General features: G+C 37.3%; 1 protein-coding gene across 1 annotated transcript in view; it reads left to right on the top strand.

The window, feature by feature from the left end:
* Window positions 1-19157, top strand: part of CENPF (centromere protein F) — a 43494-nt gene that overhangs the window by 14963 nt on the left and 9374 nt on the right. Inside the window, exons 9-15 of the mRNA XM_074579451.1 lie at window positions 2722-2850; window positions 4413-4535; window positions 8190-8325; window positions 9701-13140; window positions 14717-16999; window positions 17532-17684; window positions 18749-18925. Coding sequence (XP_074435552.1) covers window positions 2722-2850; window positions 4413-4535; window positions 8190-8325; window positions 9701-13140; window positions 14717-16999; window positions 17532-17684; window positions 18749-18925 — 6441 coding nt within the window. The remainder of the gene's footprint in view (window positions 1-2721; window positions 2851-4412; window positions 4536-8189; window positions 8326-9700; window positions 13141-14716; window positions 17000-17531; window positions 17685-18748; window positions 18926-19157) is intronic.

The following is a 19157-nucleotide window of genomic DNA, read 5'->3' as shown; positions in this document are numbered from 1 at the left end:
TAATTCTGGTTCATGCTTAGAAGATGGTAAAATATGGGATTAGTGTAAGCGTGTTTCGTTTCCTTCATGACAGCTTTTGCAAAGTATACCAGTATCCCAGGAACTTTTCTGGAGTGAAGTTATGTTTAGCATTAGCACTGATTTGAATTTGGTCTAAGCTCTTTGGACTTTCTTTTTAAGCTTAATAACATCATCGGTGTTAGGAAATCCAAGACAGATTTGGAAGTGATAGTGCCATTTCAGATGGGCCTTTTAAGTTTGCTCTGGGGAGTGGGTCAAATGTTTAACCTTTTCTCCAAGGTATATCCAGAAAGATAAAATAGTTGGTAGAGGAATTCTACTGGAGTGGCTGATATGAACAGTGCTGCTACCAGTGTTCTTGAGTGAAAAAGTGATTTCACAAGGTCTGTTAGTCTAGATGGTAACCCAGGATCTCAAAGAGATACTGAACCTTGTCTAGAAGTGGTAAATAAGAACAACTGATCTCTGTATTTCAATAGTTGTAGCATGAAAAAAACACTTGAAAGTTTCAAATATAGCAGTCATTGTATTCATCAAAAGGTGGGCTGAAGGTGCATGAACCTTCTGCTGTGGTTTCTCCTTAAAAACCCAGTCCATACTGGCTCTGCTGTGCCCGATGCCTGCCCCTTGGGCACTGGAACTCTATTCAGTGGGGTCATTTAAGAATATGATATTTCTGAGACATTCTTTCAGAGAAGCAGCTCATCATCCTCCACGTGGGTTCTTTATTGCTACAGCTTGTCTCAATAGCTGATAGCTTGGGTGTCAGTAAGTTTAGGTGCCGCACACAGGAACTGCTCTTGTGAAGCAAAATTTATTTTTAATTAGAAACACAAAGGCCTTCATAAGACTAATACGTAAATCTACATACTGTCATTCTCGGGTTTTCAGCAAGGCCATTAACTGTGAAGAGCTATCTTTCTTTTCTGTAATGTTTGTGATCTGTGAGCTATTATAGCCTTTTTGAAGTTTGTTTTATTATTTATAGTATTTGGTTGTCAAGTCCAGTTTGAAGGCTCTGTTTTACACATTATGGCATCCAAATTTGTGTAATACTGTGGAAATTCTAATCTGTGTGTTTTCCTTAGAGACGGATTCTTCCCTTCTGTCGAACCTAGATACTGGTCCTACTGAATTCTGTCTTGTAAAGCCTTGCTGCTGTGTTCCTTATTACATTTCTGGTTCTCGAAGGCAGCTGAGATCCAGGAATGCATTTCATGAACTTTCAGAAAGGCCCGAGAAGCTCCAGGCCTTGTTCCGAGTTGGTAACACAAGCTAGTGTCAGAGTTGCTAGTGTCAGCTACTGTGACACCCAGCTGGTGTCACATCATCTTTCTAAATTGTATAGTGCTTCTGTCACCTTCTTGTGTGGAAATGCAATTGCAGACTTATCTATATTGGGTTCTATGTAGAAACATGCTAAATTATATATACATACACATATATTAACAATCATCTTTCAGGGTTTTTTGTTTATGACAGTTTCACACTCATGCATACTTTCCGTGATAAACAAGAGCTGTTTGTTTACAGGATGTCTTACTGGTGGAGGAAGTGCTTGGGCCTCTTGTGCTGTCTTTGCTCTCAAGCAGAATGTAAGGGGTGCTGGCATCATTTCACACATACAACTGTCTAAAATACACTGACTTGCGTGCAGGGGGCTCATGCCCCTGGGAGCCAGAGCCACGTTACAGAAAATGTCAGCTCTAGTTCCTTCACTCTGAACCTTTATTTTCCTTTAGATTTTTTGGGGTTTTTTTTTTGTGGTTTTGTTCTGTTTGACTGGTGACAGTAATTGTACTGTGTCTTTTAGTGAAGTAGCTTGCCTGTGTGAAGTAACTACGCCTATGCTCTAAAATGAAGAAGGGAAGCACAAGAGCTTTACTGCCTTTTGCACTTCACAAAAATCTCAGAATTTGTTAGTGCATATTGCATCTTTTGCATAGCAGCTATTGCTGATAAATATCCTGTTTTTTTCCTTCATTGCTTTTTATTCTCTCACACCTCTTATTGTTTTACATCCTAATAAACCTCTGAAATTTGTGCAGAATCATGATTATAAGGTCCAAAGGCATAGGAACAGGCCTCATGAGAAATGACAAGTAGAGCTATTTATCCTAATGGATGCCTGCTTGGCGTGTTGTAAGATCCACGCAAATTATATCGTCCTTCTACAGATTTCAGGAAGTCTTTTTTGGAAACACTGTTTTTTGTGCAGTTTTCATGGCTGCCCCTTTAAGATCATCTTGTTGCTCAGTCACATGGTGGGTATTATTTTAAGACTATATTTTAATTTTCCTAGGAAAAAAACCAACGCTATAGTATGGTAAGTAAATAATAGCAGAGACTAATTTGTCTGCTTGTAGTGTAATGCAATTCTTATATGAAAATTATCTTTAAGATGAAGAATTTTAATGACATTACTTTCACTGGTTTCACTAGTTTTCCCCCCCTTTCTGTGATAGGAATGTTGCTTTAATGGAGTTTTTAAGCAGATGACATAAATCGGGTTAGGGCCATTCTTGCCCATGTGACATTTGCAGCATGCAATCAAGGTTGTTTTTAAACTGTTGTTCACCAAGACAAGTGTCTCTGAGCAGGCAGTATCTGCTAAAGAAAATCAATTGTTACTGCTTCAGTAACTAAAATGAGACTTGTTGCAGTTATGTGTTTATTTTCTACTATACCACTCTTTTCTAGGAACTCTCTTGTCAGCAGCGTTCCTTTCAAACACTGGATCAGCAGTGCAACCAGATAAGAAACAAACTGAATCAGGAGCTACAGCAAGCCAAAAATGACTTCAACACCCTGCAGGCAGAATTTGACAAAGTAGGGTTTTCTTATATTAACATCTTCTACTAGAGCTAGTGTTTAGTTGTCTCAGCAGTACTGCCTTAATTTAATTATACATAAAGTGAAAAATCATTAAATGTAAGGACTTGTATTAATGTTTTATACAGTTTGTAGTAGCTGTTTTGTTTACCATTTCTGACTGAAATACTATGTATTTAAATGTGAATTACAGGCTTTTAAAAGTTTGGGGCTAGTCCAGTTCCCACCGGGAAGGAGATAGGAATGCATCACAGTGCAGCTAAAATAAATCTGTTTATGAGAGGAGCAGCTAAGGCTGATCACAAGAGACACCTTATATAGAAAATGTGCAGACGTACGGTTTGATGATAGAACTAAACTGATCAATGTGTAATTGCCCCATTTCATACAGCCTGGCCACGCACCCTTGGTACTTCTTTTTTAGCAGGGTTACCCCTCATGTGACCCTGCGGAGGGCTGATACAGGTGCTAAAGGAGCAAAGAAAAGATTATATATTAATTAGCATCTGTGTACTCAGGCGCAAGTGTCTGCTATCGGTTTAACTCCCTGAACTCATTCTCCACAAAATCAGATGAGTGTGAGGGCTTGTGTAAGGAGGAACATCAGTATGAAGAGCGTCTTCCACAGCTTTGACAGCAACTGCTATTGAACACATTAGTTGTCACAAAACCACAATTTTAGGAAGTTAGAAAGCAGCACAAGCCTGAAGAGTGGGTGACCAGAAAAGAGGAATGTTTAAAAGCCTCAAAAAAACCTCTCGAGAGCAGCTATAAAGCAGCAGAGTTAACTGAATTTCTAAAAAGGACCAGAAGTTTTTGAAAGTTATATTGAGAAGCCCCATTAGCAGGCAGCCTGAACTGTAACAGCATTTCTAAAACTGAGAATCACTTTTTTGCAGGCTTGCTTTATTTTAGAAATATAGCCATGGGAATACACACAGTCAAATGTTTTCAGTGGAGGTTTCTTTATATGCACATTTTTTTGTATGTGCTTACTGAATAAATTGATTTCATAGACAGAAAAATAGGTGCCTTTTAGTTTTTTCTCTAGGAAAGCTAATGATCTCAGAATAGGCTTTTTTCCCTTTTTTGACTTGATAATGGCATTTCCTTCCTTTTTAGTCTGGAGCATTATACGACTATTTTGAAAGAACTAAAACCTGTTCAGTTTTTATAAAATCTGTGGCAATATGTGCAGTTATGATCCTAACTTTCTGATTCTCATAGCTTAGCAATAAAGCTGTTACATTCCTAATCATTTGTATCCTACGGATATCATTGTGGTGATGTACCTGCAAGTTGGATGTATTAATCCAATTTCAGACAGTCTAGAAATACATGTATTTTAGAGACATACCATCTTTCTGGTCACAGGCAAAGAAGTGGAAAGGCAGTAAGCAGCTATTTCCTAAACCACAGTAATGCAACTGTAGGTTCATGGTGGGATAAAATAATGTAGTTTCATTTTATAATAGAATGTTGGGAATTCAAGAACAGGAGTTTTAAAAAGATGTTATACGTGCCCGTGAATACAATGCCAATTTTCAACATTATTACAGGTGATAGCAGTGAAACAACGCTTGGAACGTGATACCAGTGATCTCACACAGAAGCTGTGCAGAGCAGAGCAGGCTTTATTAGCAGCCCGGGCTAAGGAAAATGATTTAACAAGAAGCTTTGAGGTAACCAATGCTGGGGAGTAGTTGATAGAATTAATGGCTTAAATTGGTAATCTATAAACACTGATCTGATGAGCGTTTACTCACGTAGCATATTTTCCCATCAGCAATCTTTAAACGCTTTTACGGATGATCTTCATAACATATCTTAGTTGTAACACAAAATGAGGTCTTCACTAGTGTCATGTAGATTAATGCAATTTGTGGAATTGGCTGCGTGGTTAGGATTCATAGCTGCTGATGCAGTTCTAGTTCATGTTGGACTTACCTTTTATCAAAAACAGATTTTTGTTTCAAGAGATTCTTGCTTTTGGTCCTGAAGTAAAAATGTATCAATGCTTCTCTGATTTTTTTAAAAGTAAATTCTAGAATCATTGACAACTGCTTTGATGCACACTGCCAAACAGCGATTTTGTACAAAGACTTACTATATGCTCTTAAAAAAAGAAATAAATGCCTATTTCTTAGAAGAAACACAATCCAACAAATATACACTGCAGTAAAAACTTTCCCCCAAAATGAAGATAAATTCAGAGAAGTCTTTGGATGCTGCTATACTACCTCATATTCAAACGTGCAGAAATCTTTTCACTTTAATGTCTCCTTTATCTTCTCAGTTATGTTGTTTTGCTTTGGTGGCAGGCAGAGCAGCTACACTTGAAGTTGTTACAGTTGCGCCACTAGAGACCTCTCAATGCAAACTTTATCCTTTATTTGGAGAATCAGAAGAAAAAAAGAAAGGGAGCTCAATACCCATGTAATCCATGTCACAGTTTGTTTTACTTAAACACTTATTTTGCTTGTTGCCTGTTGTCATGAGCAGATATAAAGTAATCTGGCATAATTTTTGCTAAAAAATGTACCTGTCACACTCTATGAACAAATTTAAAGTAACATAGTGGGATTTGTTCAGATCAGCACAAATGTAGGTACGGCTTTAGTATATTGTGAAACTGGTAGATTACAATGTCTGGGAACATTCCCAGCTATTGGAATGTGACTATACTGTTAATTGTTAGAACAGCACTTCTCATGGCCTTGGCCCAGCTGACTAGCACTCTTTCATACAATTCCCAGACACAGTTTGGGAGTTCACATGAACCTGGGACCATTCCCAGCAAGCGGTTTGGTTAGAGCCACCTGTTTGGGAAGATAGAAGACTTTAGTAGTACAGATACGGGTTGTTCCATGCCAGATAGTGGTTAGTCCTTAAAACCTATTTACTAAATAAATGTAACTGGTGCTGTCCAGTGGTAAGACTAATCAAGATAATTTTTGTTCTTCGAGTGTATTCCAGAGGAGGAAAGCCTCCATCAAGCTTCTGCATGTTCTTAATGTAATCTTTCATATTTTTTGTGAGGGGAAAAAGAAAAAAGATAGCTTATATCAGATATTGTGGGCTCATGCCCTTTCTGGCGTTGAAATTATGGAGTGAGGTTAGATTTGATCCATTTTTTTGAGGTCCCGTTGTCAGAGAGCATCTAACTTGTGTAAATACCTTTTTTGCTGCAAATTCTTGGGAGTGCTTCATTTTATCTACCAGTCTTGTATCCATCTTACTAGGCTGTAACTATGGTCAGATTTTTTCTTCATATTTGTTTGTCTCGGTCAGACAATTGAACAGCTGGTGATGTGATGTTGTATTTGAACATGACCAGTAAATTTATAAAGAAGCTTAATCTGGGGGAGATTGTAACATTTGAAGATATCAGTAACGCTACAGTTCACTATCTTAAGACTCACACGTGAGAAAGCATGGTATATGTCAGCAGAACTTAGAGCATGGCTCGTCTTCCTCATTTTCATAAATAAGTAAAATGCAAAAAATGACATTGAATTCTTCTGAAGTCTTGGAGGCTTTGTTGACAGTAGATTTTGTTTATAGCAAAAGAAAACAAGAGTGACATTGGGATTTCTTTCCTTTATTAAAGGGAAATTTTTGCAGTCTTAAACTAATGGTCTAACTACTCAGTGGAGAATACAGGTGTTTTCTGATGATTGATCCACTGCTGTGTTTAGTCCTTGCTATATAAGACTGGTGTTCCAAAAAAGTTGCAAAGCAGATACACTTGAGACGTACAGGATATATTTAGTCTAAGGACTACTAAGCTTTGCAATGGTGATATCTCAATAGCTTAGCAGTTCTGGCATCTTAGCATACGGTTTACAATTTGATGGTGCAAGCAAGCACATAACTATTCTTGGAATAATTGGTCAGTCAGTCCCTAAATTGCTCATAAGCCTGCCCCGTGAAGAGTTTCTCCAGAATAACAGTACTACCTATATATAGGTTCTGGGGTTTGCTTTGGTTGTGTTTTTGCTTTTTCAAGGAACAGTTGCAGAATGGCTAACTTGAGTAACACAACGTACAAGTAGAATCGATAACTGGCTTGAAACCAAATTGATACCTTTAGAAAGTGTAAAGGGCTAGTTACTATCAGATACTTAGTCAATTAAATTACAGGTTCCTGGCTTTTGCTAAGTGCTGCTTATTTGGGAATCTTTGGACCAAATCAAAATAATTGGACCTTTCAGCCATTTTAATTCTTTAAACTTGTTTGTTTTTCTTTCTACAGATCACCCTAGATTTTCTAATGAACAGGCTTGTTTAGTTTGTGTACTTGTATTGCATCTGCATATGATGCTTTGAATGCAAGAAGTTCAGACGCTTGTACTTCCTTGAAAAATTATTAAGATTACTAGAAAACTTTCTTCATTGAAACTTATATATGACTGGATTCTCTTTTTTAAACAGTGGGTAGGGAAGCCTATGAATAGAAGGGAATGTAACTGTTAGTGACAGTGACAATTTTAATCATGTTCTGAGGGTGATTTATTTATGTTGTTGCAAAAACAAGCCTGCCATGCCAGCAAACTTTTAATTTTTTTCATCCAGACCTTTCCATTTCTTGAGCTTGGCTTTTGTTAAGTGCTGCCCATCTGCTAGTGGTAAACGGATGAATAACTGACGGCCTGTTTCCAATTGGGCCATGCCAGTTCCATGCCATCTGTCGTCCAGCAGCACAGGAGTTTGGAGAAAAAGGATTAGTTTCCTTAAAGGAACTTGTATTTGGCTTCCTAGATGCAATGTAGTTACATAGTTTTGTTTGTGTTTTGTTTTGTTTGTTTTTTTAAAAAACTCAATTTATTTGGAAGACTCTTAATGGCAAAACCATCCTCTGAAAGAGTAAGCACTTCTAAATAAAATTGACCGGTATTGCCATAATGATGATGCTCTGTGGAAAGAAAACTTGTCTTTACCTGAGATGATAGGTGAAACCTGATCTATTAATTTGTTAATTTTGATGCCATTGCAGAGATTTGTTTCCTTTGTTGCTTTGGGAAAGTAGGCTAACTTGATCAACTCAGATTTTGTAGGATATGTCCTGTCCTGTCTTGATCTGTTGGGGCAGGTCATGTGAAGATGTTCGCTCTATGCAAATAAGGGGCATGCTGACTACATCAACTGGCAGCATCTCTCAAATGCTGTCAGCTAGTTCAGCTTATGTTTCCAAGCAGTGCTTAGGAACCCAGAGATAGCTGCCCAATGACTTAATAAGACCTAATGGAATATCCTTCTTTTGATGTATATGAACTGAATTCTTTGATCTTCTTGGCAATTCACATGAAATACGGTCTTATTTGGTTTTGTTTTAGGAAGTGAAGCAGGAGAAAAACCTTCTTGATTGCCAACTTGAAAAAAAATTGCAAGAGATCCACCAACGTGAAGAAGAATTAAATACGATCAAGCAGTCTCTAAAGGAGAGCCAGAATTTTGCAGAAGAGATGAAAAGTGAGTTATGTATTTAAATTTGCAGAACTCCTGTTGCGTGTTTAATTATGTTTGTTTCTCGCAATCCTGTAAGTTTCATTGTGAATTAAGTAAAAGGTCTCCACTGTGGGATATGATTAGTGTTTTTAACCAACATTGAGTTTGTCCTGAATGGAAATGAATTTTTGTCTATGAACATATATGGTTCCTGAAGATACACAATTCTTAAATTAACTGAAGTGTACTGAACTTATCAGCAAACTGAATTTCATAGAGTCTATTTAAACCAGAAAACTTCTGTTTTGCAATTCTTTTATGTGTTTCGCAGAGTTAAAAAAAAAAAAGGGTAGGAAAATGTTACATAACCACCTATAGTTGAGTCTTGTTTGCAGTGTTTGTTGCTAATAGAGAACGCAGTTTTTCAGGTATTGAGTTGAAATAAATATACCTTGTCGTTCTAGTGGATCTGACTAAAGAAAGGGGATAGATTCCCACTTGTTTCTGTTTATCAATCAAACTTCATTTAAAATTTCAAAATGAAGCTTTTTAATTTGATTTTGTTCTCCTTAAAATTAATGACCAAACTTTTCAGTGTTTTTCAACTGATGATTTGGTTTTGATTTTACAGAAAATTTGCAGGCTTTACCAGCTAGCTAGTAGAACATAATGCCTCCCTGCATCCCCTCCAGCCCCATGCTTATCCTTGCTGGTTATTAGTCTGTTCCTATCGAGGCAGGGCAACAACTATGACAATTTGGAAGATGACTGTGTAGAATTAGACATTCTTTGGCAGTAACAGAATATAAGACTGACCTAGAAGAAGGTCACATACTGGAATGAGACCTGTCTGGGGGGCAGAAGGGGTGAGGGGCCAAAAAGACACAGGCTCAACAGGTATCATAGAATGGTTCAGGTTGGAAGGGACCTTAAAGATCATCTCGTTCCAACCCCCCTGCCATGGGCAGGGACACCTCCCACTAGACCAGGCTGCTCAAAGCCCCATCCAGCCTGGTCTTGAACACTTCCAGGGATGGGGCATCCACAACTTCTCTGGGCAACCTGTTCCAGTGCCTCGCCACCCTCACAGTAGAGAATTTCTTCCTAATATCTAATCTAAATCTCCCCTCTTTCAGTTTAAAACCCTTACCCCTTGTCCAGACTGTATCAAACTGCGGAGTGGAAGGTTGACAATGTTTATACATAGTTTGTACCCAGTGTCCCATATCCACAGGTGATATAAACAAGCCTTTAACCAGTGATGTAACTTGAGAGTAACGCTTTGCACTAGAATGAGAATTGAAAATACTAAAAGTAAATAGCAATATCTCAGTTAAAATGTTATCAGTAGAATTGCCAGTATTGACTGCTAAAGATTTGATGGTGTTTTCTTTTACAGATAAGAATACTCTTCAGGAAGCAGAGCTGAAGTTACTGGAAGAGAAATGTGAAAAGCAGGAGAGCTCCCTTTCGCTGGAGAAGCTGAAAATAGCTTTAGCTGACATGGAAAAGCAACAAGACTCTACCCAAGACCTGCTCAAGGAAAAAGATAATCATATCAAAGAACAAAACTGTAAAATCAGTAAAATGGAAGAAGAATCAGAAGCTTTGCAGAGGCTTCTTGGATTCAAGCAGAGAGAATGTGAAGAATTGCAAAAAGAGGCTACTGCTTTTTCTCAGTGGAAAAATGAAAATGATCATCTTATAAATAAACTTCAGTCTGAAAAGGAAGGTATGCTGACTCATATTAATGACTTGGAGAGTTCCCTTCAAAATCAGCAAATCAAAAATCATGAGCATAGTGAGAAACTCAGAATGATTGAAACTGAAAGTGACAGGAAAAGCACAGAGATTAGAGAACTTAAAAACATGCTGGAAAGTCGAAGTGCAGAATTAGAAGAACAAAAAAAAGCTTTTGATGAACTTCAGCGGAAAGCAGAATGTTCTGATAAAAAGTACTGTAAAGACATAGAAAATATGTCCTGTAAAATATTCCAGCTTATCAAGCAAATTGGTGAACTAGAAGAAAAGTTACAGTTAGCAACAAGGGAAGGACTGCAAAGGGAGCAATGCTATCAGGACCTGCTTGGTGAATATGAAAAAATATGTTGCCTTGTAAAAACCAAAGACACTTCAGAAATGACAGAAGATGGCAAAGTTAATTTACAAAGTGGTCGGGATGAAAGTGGTTTAGATAATATGCAACTCGCAGCAAATGACTCTGTTGCTGAAGATCACGGATGTGCAAGAGCTCGTCTAGAAGTAGGATACACTAGGGATCTGGCCATTTTACAAGATCAGATCTCTTCTCTTGAGACTTCCTTAGAGGCTCAAAGGCAGCTGAATTCAAATCAGCAGCAGCAGTATGAAGATTTACTGCAAATAAAGGGTGAAACAGAAGAAAGATTATTCAATGTAGAACAGATGCATGAAAGCTTTGTGACAGAAACTAAACAGCACATTAGTAACTTGCAAGCAGACATTTCAGCACGTCAGAAATTAGCTGAAAAAACTTTAGCTATTCTTGAGGAAAAGGACGCGCAACTGCAAACTCTGAATGAAAGATTAGAAAACCGACAAGCTGAGCTTCAGGATTTAAAGATCAATAATAAGTCACTTGAGGATTCAGTAAGACAGCTGAAGCTCATGTCTGGAACATGGGATTCAGAGAAGAAAGACATGTCTTCAATGATCTGCTCATATAGCAAAAAAGTTGAGGAGCTTGCTGAAGAAAATGCAACCCTTAGGGATTTAAGCAGAGCTTTAGAGCAAGAACGAATAACTTTACTGGAAGCAAATAAAAATATTTCTGATAGTTTAAAGGAAAGAGAAGAAATAATTTTGGAAATGTCTGGAAAACACAAGGAGGAAAGACAACTTATTGAATCAAGAACTGAAGAAATCAAAACCGAGCTTGAAGTTTTGCAAGCAAAGTATAAATTGGTGGAAGAAGAAAATGCAAATGTGATGAGCATTCTGAGAGAGCAGACAATAGAATTTGAGGAAAAGAAAGCAAAATTAGAACAAGAGAAACAGGTAATTAGTGAGAATAAAGATATCTTGCATAAACTAATAGCCTCAGAAGAAATTAAAAAGGATTTGGTTCAAGAACTTCAGCAACTGCAGTCAGAATTTTCCAATATCAAACATGTGCCTTCTATGGAGCTTGACTCTTTAAGACAGGAAATGTTAAATGCCAGGACCACACAAAGTACGATGCAAGAGAAATGTGGCATCATATTTCAAGACAAGGAGCAATTGGAGAAGGAACTAGAAACAAAAAGTGAACCTCTAATGTGCAACTTAAGTTGTGAACAGAGACTCCATTCAGAACAGTTGAGGAAGTCCATAGAAGATAAGGAATTTGAGCTGAATAAATACCAAGTTAAACTTGAGCTTCTTCAAATGGATTTTGAGGACAGAGAACTCTCCCTAGAGAACTACAGGTTAGAAGTGATGCAACTGGAGACTGCTTTAAAAGGAATGGAAGTGGAACTTGAGAAAAGTGTGAGAGAGAGAGAGAGACTGCAGCAAGAACTACTGTCTGTTAAAGAATTGAAAATTTCAGATTCTCCACTTACAGTATTAGATGAAGATGGACACTCATCAGAGTATAATTATGATGATGTTTCTCAGAATTGTGGCAAAAGAGGAATGGATGAAAGCTATTCATCGGTCTTCATGGCATCCTCTTTGCAGGCAATGGTAAACAATCTGAGTGAGCTCGAGAAAATGTGTGAGAGGTTGCAAAGTGAGAACACTGTATTAGCCTCTGGATTTAAAGACTCAAAAACCAATGGTATCACAGGTAATAATAAAGTGGCAGAGGAGAAAGAGAACATAATGAATGCAGATAAAAATTTAAAGGCAGAGAAAGCTATTTTTCCCGATGAATTTATGGATCAAAGTGATAACAGTGATCTGAGAATGTATTTTGACAATAAGGAAATGTCCTTCAGACTTAAAGAACGCAATACTGGACCCAGTTCTGACTATGAAGGTTTAAAATTGTTCAGCAAAGACGTTAAAATACACTTTGCTGAAGTAAGAGAGAAGCTTTTTTCTTTCCAGAATGAACATATAAAATTATATGAACAACATTGCAGTATGAGCTCAAAGATATCTGAGCTACAGTCTTGTATTGAAATATTGAAGGCAGAAAATTCTGCATTGTCAACAAGTCTGAGCAGTGCTCATATAGATTCTTTGAGAGTGCCACTGTCTTCTAGCCACAATGACACACTGTCTAAATTAGATGAAACTAAGTGCACAGTTTCTTCCTCGGATCTTTTTGAAAGTCCCTGTTTTATAGAAGTGAGTGAGGTGGTTAACAGTGGTACGTGCAAATGGACAGAGGACATGAATCAGCTGGACAGTTCTGCAGAAATAAAAGGTACAATAAAAGTTTTGGTTGAAAATTGTCATAATGATCACAAATTGGACTCTGTTAGGGAGCCCAGCAGTATTACTCCCAGAAAATCTAACCTTGAGAGTAGAATTGAAGAACTTCAGATGCTGTGTCAGACATACGAGAAGGCCATCAAGGTGCTCGAAGACCAATCTCACATTCAAGAGAATATGAAAAATGAGGAAATACAAGAGCTGAAAAAAGTTATACTTTCTGAAAGAAAAGAAATAGATCATCTCAAACAGCAAAATCTATCTGACAAGGAAGAATGGCAGCAGAAACTGAATAAAGTGACTATGGAGATGGAGTGCAAACTGGCAGCAGAAAGAAAACAAACTGAGAATCTGTGTTTGGAGCTGGAAGCTGCAAGACTCCAACTACAAGTCCTTGATTTAAGTTCTCATTCACTGCTGTGCACAGATTCTGAAAATGTAAGTAATTGCTGCCATGCAAATCAGTTTTCTGTAAAACCTTTGATTTATACTAAGCCAAATTTAAATTTTGAGATTGTGTTTAAAATTGTGTCCCACAGAAGTGGTACTGTTGTTTAGAGAAAGTAGAAAAATAATCTGTACCTTGAGTCCTGGTTCATGCAGCACAGGGATCATGAGAAATAACAAACAATGACAAAACCAACAAGTTTATTCTATTAGAGTTGTGTAATACTTTGCGCTACTTTCTTGGCTTTTCTTCAGGTCTGCATCAGTGTGGATCCTGCTGTGTTAGTGGGTGTGTGTGTATCTGTACTATGCTTACAAGCTTAGATCTCTGATTTAACGCAGTCGGTTGAAGATGCACATACTTCCCATATGCCTTCATGGGACAAGCAAACTAGGACTGCTTCCACACCTGTAATTCCTCTTTCAGTAGCGTCAACAGCAGAACAGAACGAGCTGGTAGCAAAACAGTTAACTTTCATTTCAGCCTGGATTCCTTCAAAATACCAAAGGGAACAAGAAACTTGGGAGTCAGCTCTATCTTTTTTTCAGTGCTGCAGATGGTGTGCAACCAGTAAACTAGATATTGCTGCTCCTTGTAAGCAGTGGCAGAATCAAAACTTATTCAGAATGGAGGAAAACCAGTTTAATTCTTGCATATTAGCGGTATTAGTTTTATTTTTAAGCGGAATTAGTCTAACTAGTGCATTTTACGCTTGTGAGAGTTTCAGTTTTAACCATTAAGTCCTATACAAGTGGTCTCCAGTGCCCAGTCAACATAGACTCAGAAATTAAAGTTTAACACTGCTGTCACAGTCAGAGCATCTTGAAGCTCTACATTTTGGCCAGCTGTGCAACACTACACAACTGTTCCTTGCAGAGAAGAAAATCTTTCACTTGTATGTGTTGCTTGCAATTTACATAGAGCATCCACATGATACATAGACACTTGAAGAAAAAAATACTGTTCCTCACCATACATAGCTGGAGCTTTTTTAAGATGAAGTACTCATTACAGATCATTCAGGTGCTGTCTTCAGACCTAGTTCTTTTTTGGAGTCCTCAAGTTTTGAAGTTACTCATTTTTATTGTTTCAAATAAGCATCAGGTGGCGCCAAATATAAACCCATCTCTGACAGACAGTAGTAATTTGGAAGAGGGATTGTTTGAGGATTTGGGCTTGTCCTTTGAAAATTCTCTGGTGTCTGATAGAAGGTGAGCAGTAAACCTTTCCTCCGTTAGTGACACTAATACTTTTTCATTTTGTTTTGTAGACACCTATTTTTCCAAAATATGGAGGCATGTGATATCGTCACACTGGGTCTTTCAGTAAATTTCGCTGAAGTTTCTCCCTCAGTATTTTTAAAACCTTTTGGCCAAAGATGCATATGTGTATAAATAAGTGTAAATCTTTTCCATAAGAAGGCAGATTCTGAAGTAGAGAAGGATGCTATCTATTTATTTTGCATAAGAGGAGGAGCTTTACTGGTTTAAGAAAACTTTTAAAACTCACCTGTTTTTTTCTTATTTTATTTTCCTTTTTTAATGGATTGTTTCTTAACCCTTGCAGAACACTGAACAAGAAAACAATAGTCCTTATCAATTGGGAGTGCCTATTGAAAACTCAGCACTGAAAAGCAATAAACCTAAACTAATCCCCATTGAGAAAATGGCTGTAGGAGATACCTGTGTGTGTGAAAATGTAACTGAGACCGCTGAAGCTAAATTAATGGAAGATTACACTGGGAAGATTTCTGGAGAACATGAGTGTCGAAATATGTCAGGAAAAATAACCAACCCTTCAGATCATGACAGTGCATTGTCATTTTCCAATAGTAGTATGTTTTTGAGTGCAGGGGATTTCTACGAAAATCAAACAACCACTGAAACACTTCAGGAGAAGGCAAAACAACAGACTACTGAAAATTTGAAGCTGACCTATGAGACAGAAGAAAGCCATAAGCGTGTTGATTTACTAACAAAAGTTGAGCAATCAAACTCGGAGCTGAACTTTCAGAATGCACAATTAACTCTGAAGAGCTCAGCTTTTGCAGAACTGGAGGAAGATACTGTCGTTGTTAAGGACTGTGACATAAAGGAAAACCTGGAATCAGTCTCTGTCAATAAGCAGCAATTATCTCTTAGAGTAGTCTCATTAGAAAAAGAACCTGAGAACGTAAAGTCTGAGCTGGAGATACATAAAGTTAGATTATCTAATGCAGCAGACACATTGGATGATGTAGAAATGACCAGGAGAGATTGTCATGAACAACTTCTTCCAGCTGAAAATGAACAGAGGAGTCCAAAATCTGAGCAAGCTAATATTGAGAACCATGCCTTATTCATAGAGCGTGATATTGAAATGCTTCAGGCAAAATGTCAGCGATTAGAAAGGGAGAGGGAAGTTAACCTGAAAACTATTTCTAGCTTTCAAGAGCACCTTGTTTCAGTCACGGCTGAGAGGAACCATATTGGCCAAGAACTGAGTATTTTGTCTGAAAATAAAAAAGAACTGGAACAGAAGTATCAGAAGCTACAAGAGAAATTTAAAGAACTAGAGTCAACTAAGGTGGATTCTACTGAATTCATTAGAAGGTTAGAGGATGAAGTGAGGACACAGACAAATCTGCTTGAGACTGCAAAATCTGATGTATATCAATTATCAAATGAAAAAGACCATCTTCTGCATAAGCTGCAAAGTTTGGGAAATGATGCTGTGTCTTTCACCTTAGAAAAAGAAAAACTCCAAAATGAAGCAGCAGATTTGAAGAAGGAGAAAGAGCTGATTGTAAGAGAGCTGGAAATGATGCAGAGTAAATTAAGTTCATCCGAAATGGAAAATTCAAAGCTTTCCAGATCGTTGGAAGGCTTGTTAATGGAAAAATGTGAACTTGCTGCTAGACTCAGCTCAGCACAGAAAGAAGTAGACCAAATGCGATACGGAATTGAGAAGCTGAAAGTAAAAATTGAATCCGATGAGAAGAAAAAACACCACATTGCTGAAAAGCTGAAAGAGAATGAACGAAATACTGACTCTCTTCTGGATAAAATAGAGAGGCTTGAAAGGGAATTGGAGATGTCAGAAAAAAATCTAGAAGATGCAATTATTCAGTCAGAGACTGCTAAAGCAGAGACAGAAACATTAACAACAGAGAGGGAAGAGATGACTGAAAAGCTGAAATGTTTTAACTTACAAATTGATGTCCTCACCTCACAAAAGGAGTGTTTGGCTAAAGATTTAAAAGAAAAGCAAGAAAGAATCCTTGAACTAGAGTCTTCGAATTTGACTACAGCAAAACTGTTAGAAGAAAAGGAGGAAGAAAAGATGCGAATCAAGAATGAATTTGAAAATACTGTGGTATTGCTGAAATCTGAGCTCAAAGATATAAGTGAGAAATTAGAGCTTTCTTGCAAGGAGGAAGCAGGTGCTAAAGCTAAAGAGCAAGTCTTGATTCATCAGGTGGCTTGTCTTGAGCAAGATAAAACAATACTGTTACAGGAATGTCAGGAAATAAAGAGTGAAAATATCAAATTGTGTCAAACAAGGGAAGTACTTGTTCAAGAATTGATGGACTGTAAACAAAAACTTGATGAAAAGGTGCAGGAAAATGGTGCTCTTCAAAAGTCGGTGAAAGAAACAGAGGAGCTTTCACACATGCAACGACAGCATGAATATTGTCACCAGGAAAAGAAAAGGCTGCAGAATTTGATTGCTGAGTTGAAGCTGAAGGAGCAACATTTTTCTGATAATGAAACCTTTCCGGATATCCTGAATGTTCTAAAAGTGTCTTACAAAGACCTTGAGAAGGAACTGGAATCTACACTTTGTGAAAAGAGCACTTTATGTAAAAAGGTAATACCGTTTCCGTTGCAGTAGAGTTCCCTTTTTAGGGACTGCGGATAAAGTGTCGTCTGGCTTACCACTTCCTTAATAAATTATATCTTAAAATAACCTTAACCTTAGACATTTACAGTAAGCATGCTATTTTTAAAGTTAAGTTTTCAATGCAGTTACAGAGCTGGAAAGCATGATGTTTTGTGTAGGATGAATGGGAAGGTTGCTTGAAAGTAGGCATAGAAGTTTTAAGTAATTGAATAGTGCCGGATAGTTTCCTTTTTCCTGTAGAAAAAAAAGAGGAAAGACAAATTGGTATTGGGTGAATGAGTTTTTATATTAAAAATAAGTACTTGGGGAGCTCAAAAGAAACTGAAACAACAACTGGACACGTGCCATGTGGAAACAGCATTAGCCTTGTTGTGACTCTTGCTTGGACCAGCTATGGGAATAAAATAACCAATCTTAAAAACTGCTTGTTGCATATAAGGAAATTCTTTAGAGGTCATGACACAAGTAATAAAAATAATTATGGAAAATTTAATTTCAGGTAAATGAACTGACTGAAAGTCATACTAAGCTGCAAGTCAAGCTAAATGATACTGAACAGAAGATTTCCAAATTACGGGAAGAATTTACCACAGAAAGGAAAAAGCTCGCTGAAGAAATAAGACTTCTTGAAGAACATTCAGAAAAGAACAAAGTTAGTTACTCCATGTGTAGTATTTCTGTGTTCAAGGCCAGATGCTCAAGTACAGTAGATGTGTGGAGGTTGGTCAAGGGATCTGTGCTAATGTACAGATGTTCTTGCTTCCAAATTTCCAAAAATCTAATGTTCTGTTCTGAGATAGAATGATGATTAGTTAGTAGTTTTTCCCACTTCCTTCTATCAAAACTATGTTTTCTTGGCATAAAGACCACAGGTGGATATTTAGAAATCTTTCTAGTGCCAAGATATTTTCTCTATTACAGGCATTCAATCGTCAGACTGAAGATGTTGGATAAAAAGTGTAACGTTTCTCAAGTTTGTTTGAAAACTAAACTACTTTCAGTAGCATTAAATTACTTTCAGGACAAAGTCACAGAAACAGGTTTAGAGTATTTATTTTTTATTTGTTCATATTTAATTCTCAGAGGCTGTTTTACCGTCTAGATTACAGTAGGTCTCATTTGTGAACAACATTATCTGTTTAAACCAGCTTAAGTGGTCTCCTGACCTACTAATGTTATTTACAAAATTTTATAATGAGGGACTTGTTTCTGTGTGGCATTGAGGATTTTGGGGACGGGGCTGGGGGGAAGAGATTTCTGCACCTTTCAGAAATCCTGTATGGAAGTACAGGCCAGCTGCCCAAAAAGTATTGTGAGACAAAATGAAAATGCTTAGAAAGTTTTGTCATCTTAGAGTGAGAAAAAGGACCCTTCAATCTCTCTAGTCGCTCTTAGAGGGAACAATGTTTAGAGGGGTCAAGCTTTGATTTTGGCAGTGCTGCTCGATTTAACAGTGTTGGCAAACTTGCACTCGGCCCTCAGATCATAATTTTTCTTTTTAGAAGACCCTCCTTTGCCTCCTCTCATGCCTTTTGTGTTCAAATGGTCCATTCTTTGATTACAGTGTGTTTACGCACTGTTAAATACTTTTTTCTCACCAAGTTGTTTTTGGAAATTCAAAGACATTTCAGATGTAAAGTCAAATAGTTTAATGGGTAACTGTTTACCCATTGGGAAAATTCTAAATACCAAAGAATGTGCTGTTATTGTTTACAGATTCAGCTGCATCTAACTATGTCAGAAAAAAATGAATTGACTAAGAGTTTGGAGATGGTCCAGAAAGAACTAGAAGAAAAAGAAAGTGAAATGAAAAGAGAAATATCAGAATACAAAGACAGACTACTTCAAGCAGAGAAAGACCATCAGGATGCTCTGACAGAAGCAAACCGAAAGGTAAATCAGAAAATGGGAAGAATGCTGCTGTGAGTTTTTAATTAACTCTTTAATTAACTATGTATTTTTAAAAAAATTGCTGATCCTATTGCAAAGGAAATTGTCTTTCCTAACAATATTTCTGAACTTTATATATATTTACCTTGGGACTCAATAAGCGTTAAAGTAACTTTTTTTCCATATAGCAAGCAGTGAAATGCAGATTTACCTCAGAACTCAGTAAGTGTTAAGT

The sequence above is a fragment of the Larus michahellis genome, chromosome 3 (assembly GCF_964199755.1).
Source record: "Larus michahellis chromosome 3, bLarMic1.1, whole genome shotgun sequence".
Taxonomy (NCBI): Eukaryota; Metazoa; Chordata; class Aves; order Charadriiformes; family Laridae; genus Larus; species Larus michahellis.
Note: the sequence above shows the minus strand (reverse complement) of the source record. Positions and strands in the feature narration are given on the sequence as shown.